The sequence below is a fragment of the Crotalus tigris genome, unplaced genomic scaffold, assembly GCF_016545835.1.
Source record: "Crotalus tigris isolate CLP2741 ecotype Arizona unplaced genomic scaffold, ASM1654583v1 scf7180000017596.1218436, whole genome shotgun sequence".
NCBI lineage: Eukaryota > Metazoa > Chordata > Lepidosauria > Squamata > Viperidae > Crotalus > Crotalus tigris.
This window is the reverse complement of record NW_024096501.1, coordinates 587,150-608,227: the sequence shown is the minus strand read 5'-3', so window position 1 is coordinate 608,227 and position 21,078 is coordinate 587,150. Positions and strand designations below refer to the sequence as shown.

General features: G+C 42.6%; 1 protein-coding gene across 13 annotated transcripts in view; it reads left to right on the top strand.

Moving 5' to 3' along the window:
* Nucleotides 1-21,078, top strand: part of LMO7 (LIM domain 7) — a 149,726-nt gene that overhangs the window by 93,682 nt on the left and 34,966 nt on the right. For 9 of the 13 annotated variants that reach the window (XM_039365749.1, XM_039365765.1, XM_039365723.1 and 6 more), the window contains exons 5-14: nucleotides 626-656; nucleotides 3,259-3,372; nucleotides 4,498-4,696; nucleotides 7,925-8,177; nucleotides 10,249-10,545; nucleotides 10,800-10,937; nucleotides 11,631-12,353; nucleotides 14,434-14,463; nucleotides 19,221-19,338; nucleotides 20,644-20,786. In XM_039365749.1, coding sequence (XP_039221683.1) covers nucleotides 626-656; nucleotides 3,259-3,372; nucleotides 4,498-4,696; nucleotides 7,925-8,177; nucleotides 10,249-10,545; nucleotides 10,800-10,937; nucleotides 11,631-12,353; nucleotides 14,434-14,463; nucleotides 19,221-19,338; nucleotides 20,644-20,786 — 2,046 coding nt within the window. The remainder of the gene's footprint in view (nucleotides 1-625; nucleotides 657-3,258; nucleotides 3,373-4,497; nucleotides 4,697-7,924; nucleotides 8,178-10,248; nucleotides 10,546-10,799; nucleotides 10,938-11,630; nucleotides 12,354-14,433; nucleotides 14,464-19,220; nucleotides 19,339-20,643; nucleotides 20,787-21,078) is intronic. The other 4 variants (XM_039365793.1, XM_039365816.1, XM_039365801.1 and 1 more) reach the window with 2 other exon arrangements.

Sequence of the window (21,078 nt, the reverse complement as noted above, 5' to 3'; positions counted from 1 at the left end):
AATTCAGTGCCAATTATCCATTTTTTTTCCCCCAGAGTTGGAGTGAAGGAAAGTAGTAAAATTTACTTTACTCTGTCAACACAGAGAAACACAATTATAAACCAGTAACTTGAGACTTGTTATAACTATTGTTAGCTATTCAATCAGCTACTGGAATTGCAGAATTGCAAGGAAGTGTTGCATGCATTTTGTCTCTGAAATGGGACCCACTTCTTCTCAAGGGAGTCCAATTTTCTTACACAACAAAAATATTTGCTTTTTTATTTTTTTAGTGAAATTCTCTACCAGGCAAAATGCCTTTGTTCCAACTTAATTAATGGATGGAATATTTTGTGGGATTCTATATTTTAAATTCTTCTTTAAAACTTGAGGACTTTGAAATTGCCCAATGAAGAGATGATCCAAATCCATTTTGCTGTGCTTTGGCTGGGATGTAAGAGTTCTCCAAGCATCTGGGCTCTCTGCTTTTAAAAAACCCTTTCCTTGAATATTATGGTCTCCGTTAATTGTGTGAGGATGGACTATGACAGACAATTTTGTTCTGCAGTTACTGCTCTGTAATTAATTATGCTAAACTATTAATCTAAGTTAACTTTCTGACTCTGTATGTGTGTATTTCTTGCAGACAAGAAGAAACTGACCGAAGAGTAAAAAATGTAAGATATGCATTTTTTTCTTTCTTTTGCTGTTAGTTTGATCCACAGATTGATAGATTAAGGAAGAAAAATAGGTTTTATCCTTTTATCTCGTTTGTTCTTGTTAGACTAGGATCAGCATAGCCATAATGTGAGCTGCTTGCCTCTGGTGCAGTGTTTCTCAACCTTGACAATTTTAAGGCATGTGGACTTCAACTCCCAGAATTCCACAGCCAGAGTTGAAGTCCACATGCCTTAAAATTGTCAAGGTTGAGAAACACTGCTCTGGTGGGTTCAGTAACTTTTATGATTCCAAAAATGTTAGAAGCAAATGTGAAACAAAAGTAAAAGTTTTCCCTGTAGCCCAACCTGAAATGGGCTACAGCATGCATTCAGAATCCAGAACGCATGACTCCTGTGGGATTGAAATTTGGCAAAGTTGTGGTCATTACAATACTGCTGTGCTGCTGTGGCACTGCACTGCAGCAATCAGCTGTAGCTAATAATCACCATTTTCAGCACTCTCTGCCAACTTTCTATAGGAAAAATCAATGGGGAAGCTGGCAAGTAATTGTTCAGCTCTTGGGGTGATGCTCATCTCCGTTTCTTAGCTGAGGGAGCCATTGTTGTCCAAAAACACTTCCATGGTCATGTAGCCAGCATGACTACACGCCAAAGCACATGGAATACTGTTATTTTTCCACCAAAGTGGTACCTATTTACCTGTGTTGAAGGAAAAGTCTTCATTGTGGTTCAGTCCAAGCCAGGAATAAACAACATGGTGACTGCTTTAGAAAGAAGATTGCAGTTTATTGGAGAGGAGAGCCAGACAGAAAGATGGCTCTGGAAGAAAAGAGAGCAAGCACATGTAGGGAGTGGGTTTTTATACTCTCTGGAGCCTTTTGTTTGGACTTGTTCCTGTGGCATGAACTTTGACCTGTGTCCCTTTGAGATCTGTGGGTTGATCCTATTATGTCCTATCTTAGAGTTTGGGTGGAGTATGTAGATTTTAGGTGTCTTTGTCTTCTTAATCTTCTAGCTGGGGGGCTCCAACCTTCCTGGATTATTTACATTTGCATTTCTACAGAGCTGGTTTCTGCTTGGGGGAGGGAGACTTGGGGCTATTAAGAAAACTGAGCATGCTTTTCTGCCTCTTTAATATTTCCTTCTCTGGGGGGGGGGCTGACTTCCCACACCTACTCACATTTGTATGCTTTTGAACTGCTAGATTGGCAGCAGGTGGGAGAAGTAACAGGAGCTCACCACATTGCGTGGCACTCGGGTCTTGAACCCGGACCACCAGCTTTCCTGCATCTTTAACCACTGAGCCATCGCGCCCCTCAAGTAAATGTTACAAGAGACTAATTATTAATATTAGTGACTAGCAAACTTTTGCTGGGAGGAGCAGTGGTGGAAGATCAAGGAGATAGGAACTTTATGTTTAGTATTCCTCTTTTCCAGCTGAGTTTCCAGGATTTATTTCAGCTGGGAGAAGGAAGAATTGGGGAAGTATGAAGCATCTGTTTCAGGATCTTCTGGTCCTGCTTGTTTCTTTTAAGTATGTTAGCTGGGCCTGGAGAGGTCTTAAGGGAGAAGGTAGTGGTATAGAAACACCATTCACTGCACAACAGATACTGTTGTGGAAGCGTTGCCTGTAGCTGTTGAAAGGGTTGGTTTCTGAATGATGCTCATGTGACATGGGGAGGATAAGAAAATATGGGTGTGGGCCGATGGCATTACCAACAGTATTAGCAAACATTGGCTAAGGATCTTGGGGTGAATGCTCATGAACTAGAACACAAATGCTGATGCTTAGCTATCAGTTTGAAGAAAATCTTTAACAGATAAGCCGTATAAGAGAGAGCTGGGGTGTGGGAATAGAATTAAGAGTGTGGGAATAGAATTGGAAAGATCTAGGTCAGGGGTCTTCAAACTTGGCCCTTTTATGACTTGTGGACTTCAACTCCCAGAATTCCTCAGGCAGGCATGCATGGCTGAGGAATTCTGGGAATTGAAGTCCACAAGTCATAAAAGAGCCAAGTTTGAAGACTCCTGATCTAGGTTCAGGCCGACCTCAGCCGTGCAACTCTCCCTGGGTGACTTTATCCCTGGCTATTGTGTTCATTATGGGGAAAAATGGGAATAGAGGGGAGCCACCTAGGTTCCTGGGGGGCATAAATCTAACACCCAATTAAATAAGTAATTAGGAAGCTGTAAAAAGCTGTGCTCTTGACATTGAACCACTCTTGAAGACTTTTCAGAAGTTCTTCTCTGGCTCATGACATTCTTCCATTTGACATCTCTATCTGAGGATGTGCTCTGGTTAAGAGTTCCCTTCCAGATACAGTTCCTGGTTGTTACCTTTAGAACATTTCACAGTTTAGGCCCAGGTATCATTGAGACATATCTCCATACACTGAGATCTGGTGAGTTGATTTAGAGATCTCTGAAAGGAGGGTTTTTGTGAGGATGTTCAAGCCCAGTCCTGGTTGCAACACACACATAGTCCAAAGAAACCACTCATGGTCAGCTCTTCTAATACAGGAATGTTAGAATTGAGAAATATCTTCTGGAACTACGTTTGATTACTCTAACTATTCTCTATAATTCTGTCATTTTTAAGGTTTTGATTACCTTGTACTGGCTGGGCAGAAAAGCAGCCCGCAGCCCTTCCTATTATGGCCCCCACCTTGATTTGAAAGCCTTTGAGAAATTGCTTGGACAAGCCTTGACCAAGGTAAGGCCTCAGTGGAAGGATCATTTTAGAAAAGACAAACATCACAGGCCTCTCTGTATCTCTCATAGTACCTTGTTCGGCATCTGCCTTGCTTGACAAATGTTTGTCAACAAACATTCAAACTGGCAATTCAAATGGATTCTCAGTGATGTTTCTAGGAAATCTTTTCCGATGACTTTCACTCTGAATTTCCAAGGGAAATACCCCAAGGATCTAGGACAGGGGTGTTCAAACTCTGCCCTTTTATGACTTGTGGACTTCAACTCCCAGAATTCCTCAGCCAGCATGCCTGGTTGAGAAATTCTGGGAGCTGAAGTCCACAAGTTATATAAGGGCAGAGTTTGAAGACTCCTGGTCTAGGATACCTCAACGCAGTCAACTTACCACAGCCATTTTGACATGGCTAACCCACGACGGCAATCTTGCCACAGGACAACTCGCTGTGGACAATTCCACATTGTATAACTCAACACGACAAATGTTATCCACCACTGTTTCTTTGATGGAAATAACACTGACAAAAATGGAGATAATGTCAAAGAAACAGTGGTGAATAACATTTATCTCACTAAGTTATCCCACATGGAATTGTCCCACAGCAAGTAGGCCGCAGTGAGATGGCTGTGATGGGTTAGCCATGGCAAAATGGCTGCAGTGAGATGGCTGTGTGGTGAGATGGCCACGACGAGTTGGCTGTGGCGAATTGTCTCATTTCACTGGCCCTCTTATCTGCTCATTGTGTACAGACAAATCAGGCAACAAAGATGGTAGACATCCCTCAGAATGAATGAACCCTAAGCTTCAAAATCATTGGCAGAGATATCAGCCATCTGATGTCAGAGGCCTGGCAATTTTAGTGCCTTTCTTCCCCATGAAAATATGAGACTCATCCTTGGTTGTTGCTGTTTCCCCCAATTGTTTCTTGCATAGATCTCATTTTAACCTGTAGACTAAAACAATAGCCTTTGAGAGCTTCAATAGGAGCTCTTTTTTCTGTCAGTTGTGATACCCCGGCAAGGAGAAGAGGCTTTGGTCTCTGAATCCTACAGGCTTTCTGCTGAACTTCACACACACACACACACACACACACACACACACAACTCTTTTGTGCTTTTTCTCCTACAGGCCTTGGGGGAATCCTACAGCCCCAAACAAAGTGGGAGAGATAGCGGATACGGGGATTTTTGGTGCACCGAACGTATTGATCCGCTTTCATTGTCCACCAATCACAAGCGGGACGATTCCTTAGACAGCTTGGATTCTTTTGGCTCCAGATCTTCCACCAGCTTCTCTTCGGATCTCACTCTGAAAGGTGGCAGTGAAGGTGATTCTTGTGCTTTGGGTTAATTTTTTATTATTATTATTATTTTTAGAAGACAGGCTTTGGAAACAATTCCAGTGTTGTTTGGTGTCGTTGCTGCATTCACTTTAATGTGTTATTTTTTCTCAGGTTATCCTTTAGATTGTGTGCTAGGTTGCCCGAAGGCACAGAAAATTTAATGATGAGCAACTGATTAAAAAAAAAATGCATTGTAAGCTATTTATTTAAAACATTTGCCGATTGCTTCTCATTAAAAACAGAAGCAAAAGTCCCAAAGCAATTTACAGTAAACTTCAAGCTGTTAGCTTCGAACGGTGGCTTAAAATGATTGGTAAAACATAACATTAGATATACAGTCATCAATGCAACAAAAAATACAAGAGAATTAAAAGAGCAATCAATTTTTAAAATGCCCTAGCTTGGATGCACAGGCTAAAAAAGTCACACCACCCCTTCACAAACATCTTCTATTTGAAGTTTGAATTTTTTACTCCTTTGATCCTCCTCACACTGATTTAGAACTTCATTTTCATCATTCCTTTTCTTGGGCATTAAAAATATAGCCTTCGTTTCAACTCTGCTCAATATATTTCATCATTCAGACCTCTAAAAATAATTACATCAATACTTCAGTGCTTCAGTTCCATCCCAGCTGATTTCCTCTTCAGCCTCACGTGCTCTGTGGGAGATTCATTTTCTTTTCACTCACTTCCAAACCTAACTTTCCTTTCTAGCAAAATCCCTCGAGTTTGCACTGGAAAACGTTGATTTTCTTTTTTAAAAAAGTGGGTTCTACTTCAGCATTAGAGTTTGTTTGTTTGTTAGTTTGTTTGTTTGTTCGTTCATTCATACTGATTCATTCATATGCATACTGATACAGTCTTTGACAGGCCACACTTGGAATACTGCATCCAGTTTTGGTCACCACAATATAAAAAAGATGTTGAGACTCTAGAAAGAGTACAGAGAAGAGCAACAAAGATGATTAGGGGACTGGAGGCTAAAGCATATAAGGAACGGTTGCTGGAATTGGGTATGTCTAGTTTAACGAAGGGAAGGACGAGGGGGGACATGATAGCAGTCTTCCAATATCTCAGGGGCTGCCATAAAGAAGAGGGAGTCAAGCTCTTCTCCAAAGCACCCAAAGGCAGGACAAGAAGCAACGGATGGAAACTAACCAAGGAGAGAAGCAACCTAGAACTAAGGAGAAACTTCCTGCCAGTGAGAACAATTAACCAGTGGAACAACCTGCCTCCAGAAGTGGTGAATGCTCCAACACTGGACGTTTTTAAGAAGAGACTGGACGGCCATTTGTCCGAAATGATATAGGGTTTCCTGCCTGAGCAGGGGGTTGGACTAGATGACCTCCAAGGTCCCTTCCAACTTTATTATTATTAGTAGTAGTAGTACAGCCATTTATTTAGTGACCGTTCAAAGTTACAACAGTGGTGAAAAAAGTGACTTATGGTTGTTTTTCACACTTGTGTCCCTTGCAACATCCCCATGGTCACATGATCAAAATTCAGACGCTTGGCCACTGGTTCACACCTATGACGGTTGCAGTGTCCCGAGATCATGTGATCATTTTTTTGCCACCTTCTGATAAGCAAAGTCGACGGGGAAACCAGACTCACTTAACAACTGCAGTGATTCGCTTAACAATCGTGGCAAAAAGGGTCATAAAATGGGGCCAAATTCACTTAACAATTGTCCAACTTAGCAGAGGTGCTTTTTTTCAGGAGGCAACTGGACTCCCCTGTTTTTCCCTTGAAGACATTTCACTTCTCATCCAAGAAGCTTCTTCGACTCTGACTGGATGGTGGGGAATGGAAGGATTTTTTTTTTTAATAATTTTTTATTTTTCCAAACTCTCCCCCATACATATACCGTAATACTTATCAAATATTAACATACATTCCCTCCACACTCACATACAGATACTTTTAACAAAATGAAATAAATACATACACATAACTTTGGTGTTGCTCGCCCATTTCCCCTTTCACCGTATCCACACTCCTTCTTCTTTACCTTCTTTCTCCCTTTCTTCTCTTCCCTACTTCCCCCTTCTTCCTCTCCTCTCCTTCATCACTCTCCTCCCCTGGGAATGGAAGCATTTATACTCTTTGCAGACAGCTGGTCATTTGCCTTCTTTTACAGCAGGCATGTCAAACTGCCGGCCCGCGGGCCGGATGCATCACGCCGAAACCACGCCCACCCCATTGCCGGCAATGGGGAAAAAGTCCCGATACGTCGCACAACGTCACGTGATGTTGCGAGTTTGACATGCCTGTTTTAGAGAGACACTGAGGCCACCTGGAGGTTTATCTGGGTCCTCAGGGTCAACTGAGTGGTGCAAATGTGTGTGGAGCCTTCTTGGCTGCAAGATGTTTCGTGCCCTGTGTCCCTTCAGTGTTGATGACAGGTGTGGGCTGTTGGGGATGAGTCTGTGTTGTCTGCCTCTCAAACTGAAGTGCAAATGATTCCTGTAGTCTGCAATGTTCTCTGGAAAACCATTCATACTCCTGCACCATTCAAAGGCTGTTCATCCCAAAGGGCATAGCTGAATGTCTATGGAGATTCTCAGGCATCCAGGTCATGGTTGTCGCAAAGGGTGCTTTTTCAGGAGGCAACTGACTTCCTTGTTTTTCTTTGAAGAAGTTCCGTCTTCAAAGAAAAACAAGAAAGTCCAGTTGCCTCCTGAAAAAGCACTCTTTGCGACAACCATGACCTGGATGACTATCTCCATAGACCAGTGTTTTTCAACCTTGACAATTTTAAGGCATGTGGACTTCAACTCCCAGAATTCCACAGCCAGCATTGCTGGCTGTGGAATTCTGGAAGTTGAAGTCCACATGCCTTAAAATTGTCAAGGTTGAAAAACACTGCCATAGACATTTAGCAACAGAAAGTTTGGGCTCAATTGTGATTGTACGCAGAGGACTACCTGTACTGCAAATTCTAGAATGGAACATTGTCTGTGGCATTGCGCTGGGACTAATGCATCATTTTGCAAGTCTAAAATAGGAATTAAAAAATAATGATGGATCTCCTGGAAGATGAACGAAGTTAATTTGGGTGCGATATTATGGCGTTCATCTAAAAAAAGCCATTTGGTCTGTTTGTTTCCAACATAAAGCAATATAACCAGTCAGTATTTGATTGTCACTTTGTGGGTCCCCAGTTCTCACATTTTAACTGGATCTTTGTTCCTTCTTATATCTGTCAAAGATTTTGAGAGTGACACGGATTCTGAGACACGCGCCAGAATGCACGACCCTGGCAAAGATGACATGTCCTACCGCCGAGTTGCCTTAATTGAACCCAAGCCTGCTGCAGAATTCAACCGTTTCCTGCCCAGCAAAACCAAGCCACCAACTTATATGCCAGCTCCCTTAAGGAAGAAGAGAATCGAGAAGAACGAAGATAACAGAAGAAGCTGGGCGAGTCCCGTATTTACTGAACCGGATGGAAATTTTTCGAGGTATTCTCGCAATGCTCAAAGGTCAAACCCTCTGATTACCGCAAAGGCTGAGAAAATCTGCTTGCTGGACCGCAATGTACCATCTTCTTTTCTGATGCAATTTTCTTTTCCTGCTGCTGTTTCCCTTAGCAATGGTTTAGCACAGTGATTCTCAACCTTTTTAATGCCGCGACCCCCAACCGGTCATAAGTCAAGGACTACTCAACCGGTTGTAAGTCGAGGACTACTCAACTGGTGCAGCACCGTTTGCGGAATGGGACTTTTGGCGGGCTCAGCAGGGCAGAGACAGCCTAGACAATTCCTATTGGCTTTTGAAAGCCAATAGAATTAGACTCTATTCAAGAGAGTCTATTCTATTGGCTTTCAAAAGCCAATAGAATAAAAGGGAGTAGCACAGCTAAGGAAAAGGGGGAAAAAATGGCGGACTGTGTTGTTTGGCGATCCCCGTGAAATGGTCGTTCAACCCCAAATGGGTCCTGACTCACAGGTTGAGAACCACTGGTTTAGCATTTCATCTTTAGGAGCGGCAAGGCTTAATTTGAACCTTTTAGCTCCGAGGACAAATTGTGACTGAGCCTGACGCTGATGGGATGCTTTGCTAAACCAAAACAAACTGGGAAAATGAGAGACCCAGTAGGGAAGAGAAAGTTATTTCCATTTGCTAGTTCTGTCTATGCCGTGGCCCCTTTAATAGCCAAGAATCTAAGACTTCAGTTGATCAGGTTAATGAATGTCAGATGCCTCCTGTCTCATAGCCTTGGTCCCTCGGATTCCCTTTCAGCTGCTAGTAATTCAAATTACAGTGAAAAACCACTGAGATAACTTTGCAGTGATGGGTCAGTTCTGTTAGTAGTTGTCACCAATTCTGCCGTTTAACTGTGTAAATTAAAACTAAATCAAGTACACTTAATTGAAGAACATCTTAGTTTAATTTGAGAACTCTGAAAGATAATAATAATAATAAAGTTGGAAGGGACCTTGGAGGTCATCTAGTCCAACCCCTGCTCAGTCAGGATGTCTGGACAATGTTGGGTTCTATTTAAAGCTTACTAGGTTTATTAATCACCATCAACCAGTACACGTCTTTTCTTATGGTAAAATTGGAATCTTTGTGTTCTGTCTCTTTAATAGGATTATTGAGAGTAAAACTGCTGTTCATTGGTTGGAACCTGAAATAAGCTATAACTCGCATTCCGGCTCCTTCTTTCCCTCCCACCCCAGACAGGCTGTTCTTCAAGAGCGTGGAAACTGTAGGGTGGTAGACCAGGAGCGTCTTTCCTTGTCTACCTTCTGAAATTCATAGAGACTAGCTGCGCCTGACTGCAAGTGTTTGTTTGCTATGGTTTTTGTACGTCACACGATTCTAGTGTATGCCACGGGCATTAATTATATTCTGTCGCTTTTCTTGAGGGGTCCTGGGTGCTTTCTGAGCTTGGTTGTTTCCTTGCAGATGTTTCATGAGCCAAACTAGGTAACATCATTGGTGCTAGTCTTTTCTTTCTATTCTTCAACTACTATTTGGGCCAATCTCTGCAGAGAATCGGACTAGGTGATAGTGACGTTGCATGGCCACTGATGATCTGCTGGCCCTGACGGTAGCATCTCTGGGGAGAGGAAAGTGAGAATACTTCAGGTGTTTGTAGAGGACTTGGCAAAATGTGGGTCCTTGGGAAAGAAAAATTTCTGCTCCTTTTGGTAACCATCAGAAAGGATTGGGGATCATTGTCCCCTTGACCCATTCATCATATCCAGCTCTCTCGATCAAAATAATCTGCTCTTGAAAAGCTTTCTGTAAATAATGTTTTGGCAGTCTCTTTAAGACATGTCTTCCATCAGTAGGGTTTTGGGTTTTTTTAATAATGATTCCTATAATTTTATTCTCTTAGAAGGGTTACAATGCATTCAACATTTTCGTACTTGTTTAGTACAATGGTTTTGTACTCATAATTCCTTTAGCTTCATTCACAAGTCAGTCATTTTAAGACAAAGGGCAAGATGGTCTTCTGTATTCAATAGCCAGTTTTTCTATTTGTGTTTGAATATATCCAACTTCACTGGATGTTTTGTGCAGCAACCACAGAAGAATTTTGGGGCCCGGGATGGAACGCAAGTCAGCAACTTACATTCTTTCAGACTTCTCCAACTATTTGGAGGAGGAAGAAGAGGAGGAGGAGAAAACCACGGGCATCCCAGACATTGAAGCCGATGACCTTTATGCTCGCAAAATAAGTGCTGCTGTATCAGCTGTAAAACTTTCCTCTCATAAATTCCTCCCTAAGTCTTGGGCTCCGGGTGAAGAGTTGCACTGGAAAAAAGCACAAAGGATATCTTTTTCCAAACAGTGGTATAAGGAAATTCAAGGATTCAGGTTTGTCATCTTGCATGTTCTTTCTGCATCCAACCTGATTTCTAGAAAACGCATTTTAGCTCATTGGAGTCCATGCACATGGGGGGAGGGAGGTGTCCATTGTAGCCTGTGGCAATTGCAGTGGATAGTTTTTCTGTTCATCGTTGCCTGTGGCCTCTGTGTTGGGTGCTGAAATAGATTGCTGCAACCTAACTTTTCGGTCAGGGCTTATTTTTCTGCCTTTTCTTCTTCTCTCAATGTGGGATCCTATACAGTAACTTGGCAGATGCTGAAGAGGAGGATGCAAAAGTCCAGCCCAGCCACAGCATCATGGACAGCTTGGGCATCAGATGCCAAGAAGATGCTCAACCCACCAAGCCAACCACTGAAATTGCTGCAGGCGAACTGCCAAGGTTCCTACAATTGCATGAGCCAGATGGGTTGACCTGAGTGAAGGCATTTGTGCTTTGCTAAACGGGGATGTGAAATATTGATACGGAAGCTGTCTTTCTAATACAATCTCTGTACCTGGGCATTTGGAATTCATGCTACTGAAGTGATCTGGATTGTTTTATGTCTGCTGGTTGCTACTCCTGTGCCTGTTACAATGGCTGGCCTGCTTTGCTGTTACCCCAAAGTAGAAGTCTTGTCCTTTTAAAGAACTGGGCATCCAAACCAGCCTTGCTTCCGTGTGTGTTTGTGCACTTTCCTGGAGTGCCTGCATCTTTTGGTCTTCCTTTCCGTTGAGTGCTTGTTAAGTCGGCAAAACTTTCTCTGGGTTGTATCACTTCAGCAGCTGAAGACCTCTTTTGAGGGGATGTTCCTTAATAGATATTTTTTGAAAGCCTCCAGCTATGATAGTAAAAGGAGAGAGGAAAGCATTGCAATCTTTTCCCTCTCTTTCCTGCATCCGTTTCTGATGTGGACAGATCTTTGCCTACGGGGACAATCCTTCATTCATGTGCAGAAATGACAGAGCCCAGAATCGATAAATTTTGCTAAGGTTGCAACCTTTGCTAAGGCTAGCAACCTTTGCTAAGTTTGTGGTCTCTGTGACCTACAGCATTCTGCAAATCTAATGTTTATGTGTATCTTTTGTATCTCAGCCAGTTTTTATTTCTTCGAGCCCTGCAAAAGTATTCAGAGGGCCACCTGTCTTCTGACCATAGAACCGAAGTTGACCCATCTTCAGGGCCTCGGCTCATAACATGCAGAAAATATAATTACCTTAGGCCAGGCTGTGACCAAAGAATCCACGAGATTAGAGACTTTTACCCAGATCTGGAAAACGACGATTTGTTCGTCCGTAAGACCGGTGCCTCCCACGCGAATCCAGTCGTTCTCCAAGATTTTGAGTATTTTAGGAGGTCTTGTCAACAAAGTCCACGGATCGAAGGAGAAATTGTGCTTCAGCCCAGAGATGGGGAAGAGGAAATATTTCCAGATTTAGAAAAAGATGACTTCACTGTTCGCAAAGCTCAACTGCAAAAGAAAGAAGTGCCTTTATCGGGTGCCCCTGACAAATACCAGCCAGCCCTCTTCCCGGACCCTTGGAGTCTGCCCCCAGAAATCCAGGCCAAATTTCTATGCTTGCTGGAGAAGTCCACCCTTAAGAGTGAACGTGAAAGCAGAGGAAAAGTCTTATCTCCTTCTTCAAGGCAAAAGAAAGACGATATGTTGACCCGAAAAATGGAGCTGCTCTGCCTAGGAGGGAACGTGCAACGCAAGAGCTTCTTTCCAGGAGTGTGTAGCAAACAAGATATGGAAAAATGGGAAACCATCAGAGAGGCCAGCAGAATCAGGCATAAGAAACGGCAAATGGTTGACAGGTCAGCTCGTGGTCATGCATGGATCGTACTTGCATCTGAGTATTTAGAAATAGTGCTTGGAAGCGAACGGTGGTGTTTGGTTTTCAACAAAGCATGTCGTGGTGTGACGTCTAAGCTTGATGTTCATGTCTATCCCCATCAGTTCTGTTGTTGCTCATTCAGGTCATCAAAGGCTCGCAATCCATCTGTCAGAAGTTAGAGATCTATTTGTGGAGTAACTCCAAGACTATATTTATTGTAGTGGGTCAAGAATACAGGCTTCTGTTGTTAATAAGAAGCTGGTACCCCTTAGTATGCAATTGTTCTCGAAAAATGATGTATGTTTGAAGTCTGTAGTTGAATAAACATAAGCCATAATCACTGACAGCCTATTTCCAGAAAAATTCTTAGGTGAACATAAAATGCTTCTCTTGAGTTGAAAATCATCTCTGAAAATGAGACAGAAGGAAGATAAACTCCTTTTCCAATTTTATTTTCCTCACAAAGGGCTTAATGTGTTGCTGCTCAGCCTGCAACTCCTTTGATCAGATCAAAGTAGAATCTATATTTTGGCAATATTTAATCTGTTTTAACTATTAATTAATGTCTATTAAACTGTTTCAGAATGTGTGCTCCTGAATCATGCCGGCTTAATATTTGGTTTTTTTAAAAAAACAGTTTCTATAACCCCATTTTTTCCCCAAGCCTTGTTAATTGTCTGAATTGTCCAGAATTGTTTCCTTGTTGCTCAGAAAACAAGCCCAGTTCCAAAGAAGTTGACATGTTTGTTTATACTTGAGGGAGAGGGAAAAAGGCAGAAACATTTCCACTGATTTTTGTTTTTAATTCCCCTCATATGGGAGGGATTTTACAACCTTTACAGAAGAAGTTTGGATTCTAGAGAGCTGATTATTGGCCCCATCGTTCACCGCGAAGACACAGTCTTGGGTCAATCTTAATGAGATTTCTGATGTTCATCTGGTAAAGTCTTTTTCGTCTTGAAATGACCTCATCCATTCCATTCTCCTTGCACCAGCCATAACTTCTTCTTTAAGTGTTCTGTATCTTTGCTCACTGCCTCATTCCAAAGGACCAATTGTGCATTTTTCATTGGGAAACAAGTATCTGCAAGCTGATCGTTTTCTTAAACGTAAATATTAAATTTAGAATAAACACTTGATCGCTCCACCCATGTATTGAGTTCTCTGCTGGCAAGAGCCTTTGTTACTGGGTTTCTTTTTCTCCTGTGCCCACCAACTGGGCAGGGGCCAGGCATTCAATTCACATGGTCTTTAAGCAGTTCTGGAATTAGTCCTCGGCTTACAGCCATTTGTTTAGTGACCATTCAAAGTTACAACAGCACTAAAAAGTGATTTATGGCCGTTTTTCACCCTTACGACCATTGTAGAATCCCCATGGGTATATGATGAAAATTTGGGCGCTTGACAACTGGCGTGTATTTAGGGCAGTTGTGTTGCCCCGGGTTCATGTGATCATCTTCCCCAGCTGGCTTTCGACAAGCCGAATCAATGGGAGAAGCCAAATTCACTCAATGACTGTATGATTCAGTTAACAACAGTGGCAAGAAAAGATGGTGAAATGGGGGAAAACTCTCTCAACAACTGCCTTGCTTAGAAATGGAAGCCTTGGGGCTCAGTTGTGGTTGTAAGTCGACAACTTACCTACATTCTAAAAATCTACCGAGTCTAAAGCAGCTGCAGCTGGTTTCTTTCCCACGTGTTAAGCTTTGGACATGTCTTAATATTTGTTTGAAATAGTGAAAAATGCTCTATGTACAACTGTGATGTAACCGTTGGCATTTTCATAAGTGAAGCTCATACATTTGCATGGTCCATATCAAACAATGAGAAACAGAGGTCAGAAAAGTGTTTAGGGTCACATTGAAAAGTTAAAGTTAAAAGTTAAAATGGTTCTTCAAAAGACGAAGCTGTTGAATTAGTTGCAGGGACCTCGTGCCCCTTTTCCAGTTCAATTGCTGCTATAGCTGATAAGGTGGGCATGAACCTGTAGGCATCGTTACATACGGCAATGCCAGTGGAACGGGACGCATGAACTTTGTTGGTTTTCTGATTTCCCCCAGGCTGTTGCAAAAGATTTCTGAGGAACATGGGTAAGTGGAATGACGGAAGCATGGCAGACTGTGAACGCCTCTAACCTTCCCATTGATTTCCTTGTAACTCTGCTTGAGGCCACGTGTGCATGTGCTTTGGGTCTGGCGCCCAACTGGCTTGCAAAGCGCCCGCGGAAGCATCTTTGGGACTCCCCCCAAGGGGTTGCAGGGGCTGCTGCTGCTGCTGTCCCTGAAAAACCACAAGAGACTAACTTGGAAGCTGTGGGGGTGGGGTGGCGAACTCTAGGTACAGCTTTGCAAATTCTCACAAACAGCTTCGGTTCTGGTAAACTTTGGCAACTCTGCTCCTGTTTGGCTAAAGACCCCAAATAAGTCAGAAATAAATACAATAAGTCAAAAATAAAATGTAGCTGTTGCTGTGTAAGCCAGTTGCCACAAGCCATCATGCTGATGTTGTCTGTAAGTGTGGGAGGTGTTCAGTTGCATGCAGCTGTTTGTCCCAGGTCTCTGAAACAGCCGCACTCAGAGCATTGTTTAATCTTAAATTATTTGGTTTTTGAAATGTTATAGTATTGATTAAATTGTATGTCGCTCTGAGCCCGTCTGTGAGGGAGGTGGGTGATTAAGCAGCTTAATAAACAAACAAACATCTCACCCGAAAGTCAAAACCTTCCATATTATGTAGAAGAATGCCTAAAATGTTTGAGGGGCCACAGAATAAGGACGATTAGAGCCCATGCTGAGCAGAACATGGATTGAAAAACATTTTTTAAAATGTTTCCTTCCCCATAGCCAGCAATAGTACTCAACAAGAGTAGAAGCTACAGTATTAAATGCACTGAACAACTTACAAGCCACACAATAAAACCTGAAACCTGTATTTTTTAGGCTTGTTATCGCTTTCTAATCCATGCACACAATATACGTTTTATATTTTGGCAATCGTTTGAAAAAAAGAAATCACAACCTACAGGAAGGTCGGCCTTACGTTGCCACTCCTGGACTCTTAATTCCAGCTTTTTCTTCCTAATTCCAGCAAAGAATTTTAGAGAGAATATAAACAATGTCTTAGGCAGCAACCTCTTACTTAAGTTCAAAATTATTCTCAGTCTGCGAATGTGTGCCGAACCAGCTCCCCCACACTACCCTTTCAGGACTTGGAGGAGTTTAAAAGAAAACGGGCCATTTTTGCAGCATGAAGTTGAGTGGCCTGTTCTCTCCTGAACTCTGGATAGAAATCTGATACCAAAGAGAATGCTTGAGTCCAAAACAGTCCAAAACAACTGGTTCTCTGCGTGGACGCCACTTTCAGAAGTCTGTTCTGGGCCTGAGCCTCTGAGGCTCAGAATGGATTTCTGGAAGCAGCATCCATGAACTTCCATTGGACTATTCTGGGCCTGGGAGGCCTTCCCCAGGCCTCTGAGGCTCAGAACAGACTCCTGAAGTCGTGTCCACACACTTCCAATGCTCCGTTCTGAGCCTGGGAGGCCTCCCCTGGGCCTCTGAGGCTCAGAATGGACTTCTGGAAGCAGTGCTCACGCACTCCCAGTGGTCCATTCTGGGCCGGGGAGGCCTTCCCCTGGGCCTCTGAGGCTCAGAACAGACTTCCGGAAGTGGCATTCACACATTTCCAGTGGTTCATTCTGGGCCGGGGAGGACTCCCCGGGCCTCTGAGGCTCAAAACAGACTTCTGGAAGTGGCATCCACACACTTCTGGTGGGCCGTTCTGGGCCTGGAAGGACTCCCCCAGGTCTCCGAGGCTCAGAATGGAGTTCTGGAAGTGGCATTCACACATTCCCAGTGGGCTGTTCTGGGCCTTGCAAAAAACGGTTAGGCCTTCAGCTGATTTGCCAAAGTCAACAAAAAATCAGCTACGGGTTCTACTGAAGTTGTGTGAACCGGCTAAATCCCAGCATTGGATTGATGGATGGATGGATAGACAGACAGACACAGACAGACAGACAGACAGACAGAGGGAGAGAGATAGATAGGCAGGTAGGTAGATAGGTAGACAGACAAATAGAGACAGACAGACAGATGAGAGAGATATAGATACAAATACATCAGTAAAGGCTACTCCATTTTTTTTTTTTAGCTGATGGCAGAGATAGGGCAAGAGCAGCCCATCTTGCCAATATAATTTGAAACATCTTATAAATCTTATTGGGTGGCAGAAGAATAAGTGCAGGATGGCCATTTTGGAAACAGATGCATATTTTCAGCTTTATTTATTTATTTGCATTATTCAACCCCACGAGCCATCTAGTTTAGCCAGAAAAGAAGTTTATAAAAACAATTAAAAATAGGATTTTGAAGGGCCTCTTCAGTTAGGATTGGACTAATGTTACTAAGAGGTTGTCAATCTTAGTATTTCTAAATTCCGATAAAGACGAATATTTATTGCTCAGGGTTGAAATGAGAGTTCCTTGGTTATCTCTGAGCTTCGTTCTTACATCTGTAAGAAAACAACCAAGCTCAGGGAATAACAAGGACCCCTCATGTGTAAGATCTTCTAATCACCATTCACCACGCTCTTCATCAGGACACTCTACAGCCCAAAACGATCCATGAAAATGAAAGGGTTGTTTTATTTCCAGATGGAAAGAAAGCTTGTGGCTGCATCTCAGAATTTAATATGCTATTTGAATTATTGTTTGCCCTGGATTTGAATTAATATACTGTAATCCTCTTAGGAAGACAATCTATTTGTCTGGACAATGAATCAATTAGCTGATAGCTGACAAGATTCCTTTAACCCTGAAAAAGAATGGAAGGAAGGAAGGAAGGAAGGAAGGAAGGAAGGAAGGAAGGAAGGAAGGAGAGAGAGAGAGAGAGAGAGAGAGAAAAGAAAGAGAGAGAGAGAGAAAAGAAATATAAAAAAGAAAGAGAAAGGAAGGAAGGAAGGAGGAGGGGGAGGGAGGGAGAGAGGGAAAGAAAGAAAGAGAAAAGAGAAATGAAAAGATAGGCCAGGAAGGAAATGCTGGTCCAGGCTGAGCTCTGAGAGTTGCTTTGGCTGATGCTGATGCTGCTGATGTGCATGGGGGCTGCCTTGGGGTTGGGGGGGGCACATGAGGATTGGGTGAAGATGCATGAGTTTTTCATCACTTCTTTGAAGTCTTATCTAGTGGGGGGAGGTGTTGGAGGGCAGATGGATTTGGAAGAGGACCAGATCCGTGATCAGTCTGGAGATTAACTCCATCCTAACCAGTTATCAGCTTCCAGAATCATCAAGGGTCACTGCGAGGGGACATATAACTGTCGACTCTGATGTGCTTAGATCTTTTGTTATTAATTATAAAGTGAAGAGTTTTGTCATATGTTACTTTTCTCTCCTTTGTTTTCTCCTCCTCCTCCTCCTCTTTCTTCTTCTCCTTCTCCTTCTTCTTCTCCTTCTCCTTCTTCTTCTTCTTCTTCTTCTTCTTCTTCTCCTCTTCCTCCTCCTCCTCCTCCTCTTTCTTCTTCTCCTTCTTCTTCTCCTTCTCCTTCTCCTTCTTCTTCTTCTTCTTCTTCTTCTTCTCCTCTTCCTCCTCCTCCTCCTCCTCCAAAATAAATATAAAATAGATATATTAGTTTTATGACCTCATTTATAATCTCATTTATGCAATTTTCTTGGGAGATGAAGAAAGATTATTCTTTCTTCTCCTCTTTTGCTTTATTTTTGGGATTCTGAAGGAACCTCCCATCTGGAGAAAGCATTTAGAGCACAATTAATGGTCTCGTTTATGGCTTGTTAAATAAGCCATAATAGCTTATCTCACCTACTATGGGATTTGTTTGTCTCTTGCCCATGCCTACACCCTATCACCCTTTGTTCAATGGGGGAGCCACATAGCTTCATGGTGCACTTTAGGGGATAGTGCAAATGTTGGGGTACTCCAGCCACACATAATGGACAAACCTAAGACGATCTAGATTTAGCGTTTCTCTCTCCCCCCCCCCCCCGTTGTTTCTCATAACTTCAACTGTGGCCACCTGCATTTATGCATGATGTCAAAATCTGTTGGAGGGAGGGTGGATATTGGTGAGATGATGGAGAAACTCCCACTTGCTCTGTCATGCTTAAGATCAGATGCAAAGGGCAGTGTTTAGTTTTTTGTACTATGGTTTTGCAGTCTATTTTGCTCAGCATATTTTAGGGCTACAGGAAATACGTGATCACAGAATCTTTTTTTTTCCCTTCTCCTGCATCCCAAGAGAGTCCTGACCATGAAGTGGGAGGCAGACTTTGATATTCAGTGTAGTAACTTTCAGAGTGTCCTGAGTTACGGATTTGGAAGAGAGCTCTTCTAAATATTGACCCAGAGCCTTGAAAAGACGGGTGGAAATGGCCATCTCATATTTAGACCCTTTCATTAAAAATCATTAAAAGTTACGTAAAGTGCTCTATAAAAGGATAACCCACGGAAGACGGTCAGGAACTGGATTTAGAAACCTGTATTTCATTTAAGTATAAGGAGAAAAAAATCTGATGGTAACGTCTGTTGCATCACAGTGTGACAGATGTGGCTTCTTCATCTCTGGAGTTTCTTAAGAAGAGGCTGGAGAACCACCTCTCTTAATTGGTTCTCCCTTGTAAAGGTTGGACCAAAGGATCCTTCTGGCTTTTTCCAACTCCACAATTCTGTGACTCTCTGAGATGGCCATTTCATAGGTGCAGCAAAGCATTCTCACCCTACACGCTACTAAAAACTACCTGGTTGTAGAACACCTAGTCTTATTTCTGCTAATCAGATTATTCGATCCCTTCTTGAAGAAGGAAATGGTCTGGAACTCTAAAAGTCTGTCTCTAACTCTAGGAGTAAATCCTTGAATGACGTCAGTGCAGATGAGCTACAAACGATCCGGCAGATGCGTTACGAAGAGCTCCAGAAAATAAAAACTCAGCTGCGGGAACAAGATCAGCAGTGGCAAGATGTAAGACTTGGAAAGACCCCTCTTTGCAGTCCCTCTTGGTGGTTCTAAAAGACGGTCCACAAGAAACAGAATGTGGGTGGCAGCCATTAACCGCGTGCCTATCAGAAGTAGGAGATGGGATGGCACGTGGGTTGGGTTCTCCTTTAGAAGTGGAAGGAGGGCTGAGGGTGGGAACAGAGTAATGGAAAATGGATTAAAGGCCCAGAAGAACTTCAAAAGATGCTTTCGCTAGCTTTGGTCACCATATCTTCTAATAGACATGCTAGAGAAACAATGTGATTTTTCTTCCAGTGGTGATTCTTGGCCTCAGACGAGAATTCAGCAAGGTGCATTTTCTGCCAGAGAAAAAAACAGACAGAATCAACTGACAGCTGCAGATAGCAAATATCGTAACAGCAGATATAAAATTGATTAGCAGATCATGATACAGAAAGATCATACATGATTAAAAGGCCTAAATTTTGTTGGAGCCAAAAGAACAACAGAGAAAAATCCAAGACTGGAAGGTGCAACCATTAAGGTGGCTAGTTCTTAAGAAATTGCCTGCCACACATGTTCTCATAGACTAAAGTGTGGGAATAACAACAATACATGAAAGTGAGGCTAAGATTAACATCAACAACAATAGCAATAGCACTTAGATTTATATATCGCTTCACATTGCTTTACAGCCCTCTCTACAAGAGTCGGCTATTACTCCCAACAGTCTGGGTTCTCATTTTACTGACCTCGGAAGGATAGAAGGCTGAATCAACCTTGAGGATTGAACTGTTGGCAGTCGGCAGAATTTGCCTGCAATACTGCATTCTTACTACCATGCTACCACGGTGAAGTAAATGCATTCCTCAGTTAGGGCATCTGAGAATCCAATACTGTTTTGGTTTTCAGTCACCCTTTTGAATTACACCAGGTAATTCAAGAGTATGTGAAATGCTCCTGAGCTGGGTGATCAGGTTAATAAAAAAAATACCAGCTGCCATTGCTGCTTTGAATAACAAAGCCTAAAAAGTTGGAAGTTAGGATTTGTGTAGAAATTAGGAAGGAATATTGGGATTTCGAGAGCTTCCATTTTAGAGCAGCAGGTGCATTTTCTCCTGCAAAACCTTTTAGTAAGCGTCAGGAAGCTGAAAGGCTGCCATTGTTCAGATTGAGGACAGGCTGGTGAAAAGACACTTGAGAAGGCAACACAATAGGTATCTCAGGTGAAAACAGTCAGCTGCTCACTCTTGGTCAGAACGTTCAGCTGGAGGAGCTTGTAGACCGAGGCTTTACCTAACCGTTGCTTGCTGCGGCTTTTTTGTATAGGATCTGGCAAAATGGAAAAGTAGGCGCAGGAGCCACACCTCTGATCTGCAAAGGAAAAAGGAGGAGAGAGAAGAAATTGAGCGAAGAGCTTTGGAAAGCTCGGAACGGCGCAGTAAAACCCTGAAAGAAATGCAGAGAGACAGGTAATACTAGCCAGCCATGTCTAGCAGCTTTAAAGGCTTAATCCTTGCTACGTTGGCTGGAATTCAGCAGCAAACTGGTTTTAATTGATTGTCTTTGACTTTATTTACACGCTCAGTTGCCGGCATATTTAATTGTCAGTTCTTCTCTCCGGAGTGATTGGATAATTGGATTCCTAAATAATGAAAATGATAACCATCTCATATCAATAAAATTAATTAACCAAATACGTTGATAATTTCAGTACATCATTTCGAAAGGAACTTTTTAATTTAAGCCTCATTGATGTTGCCA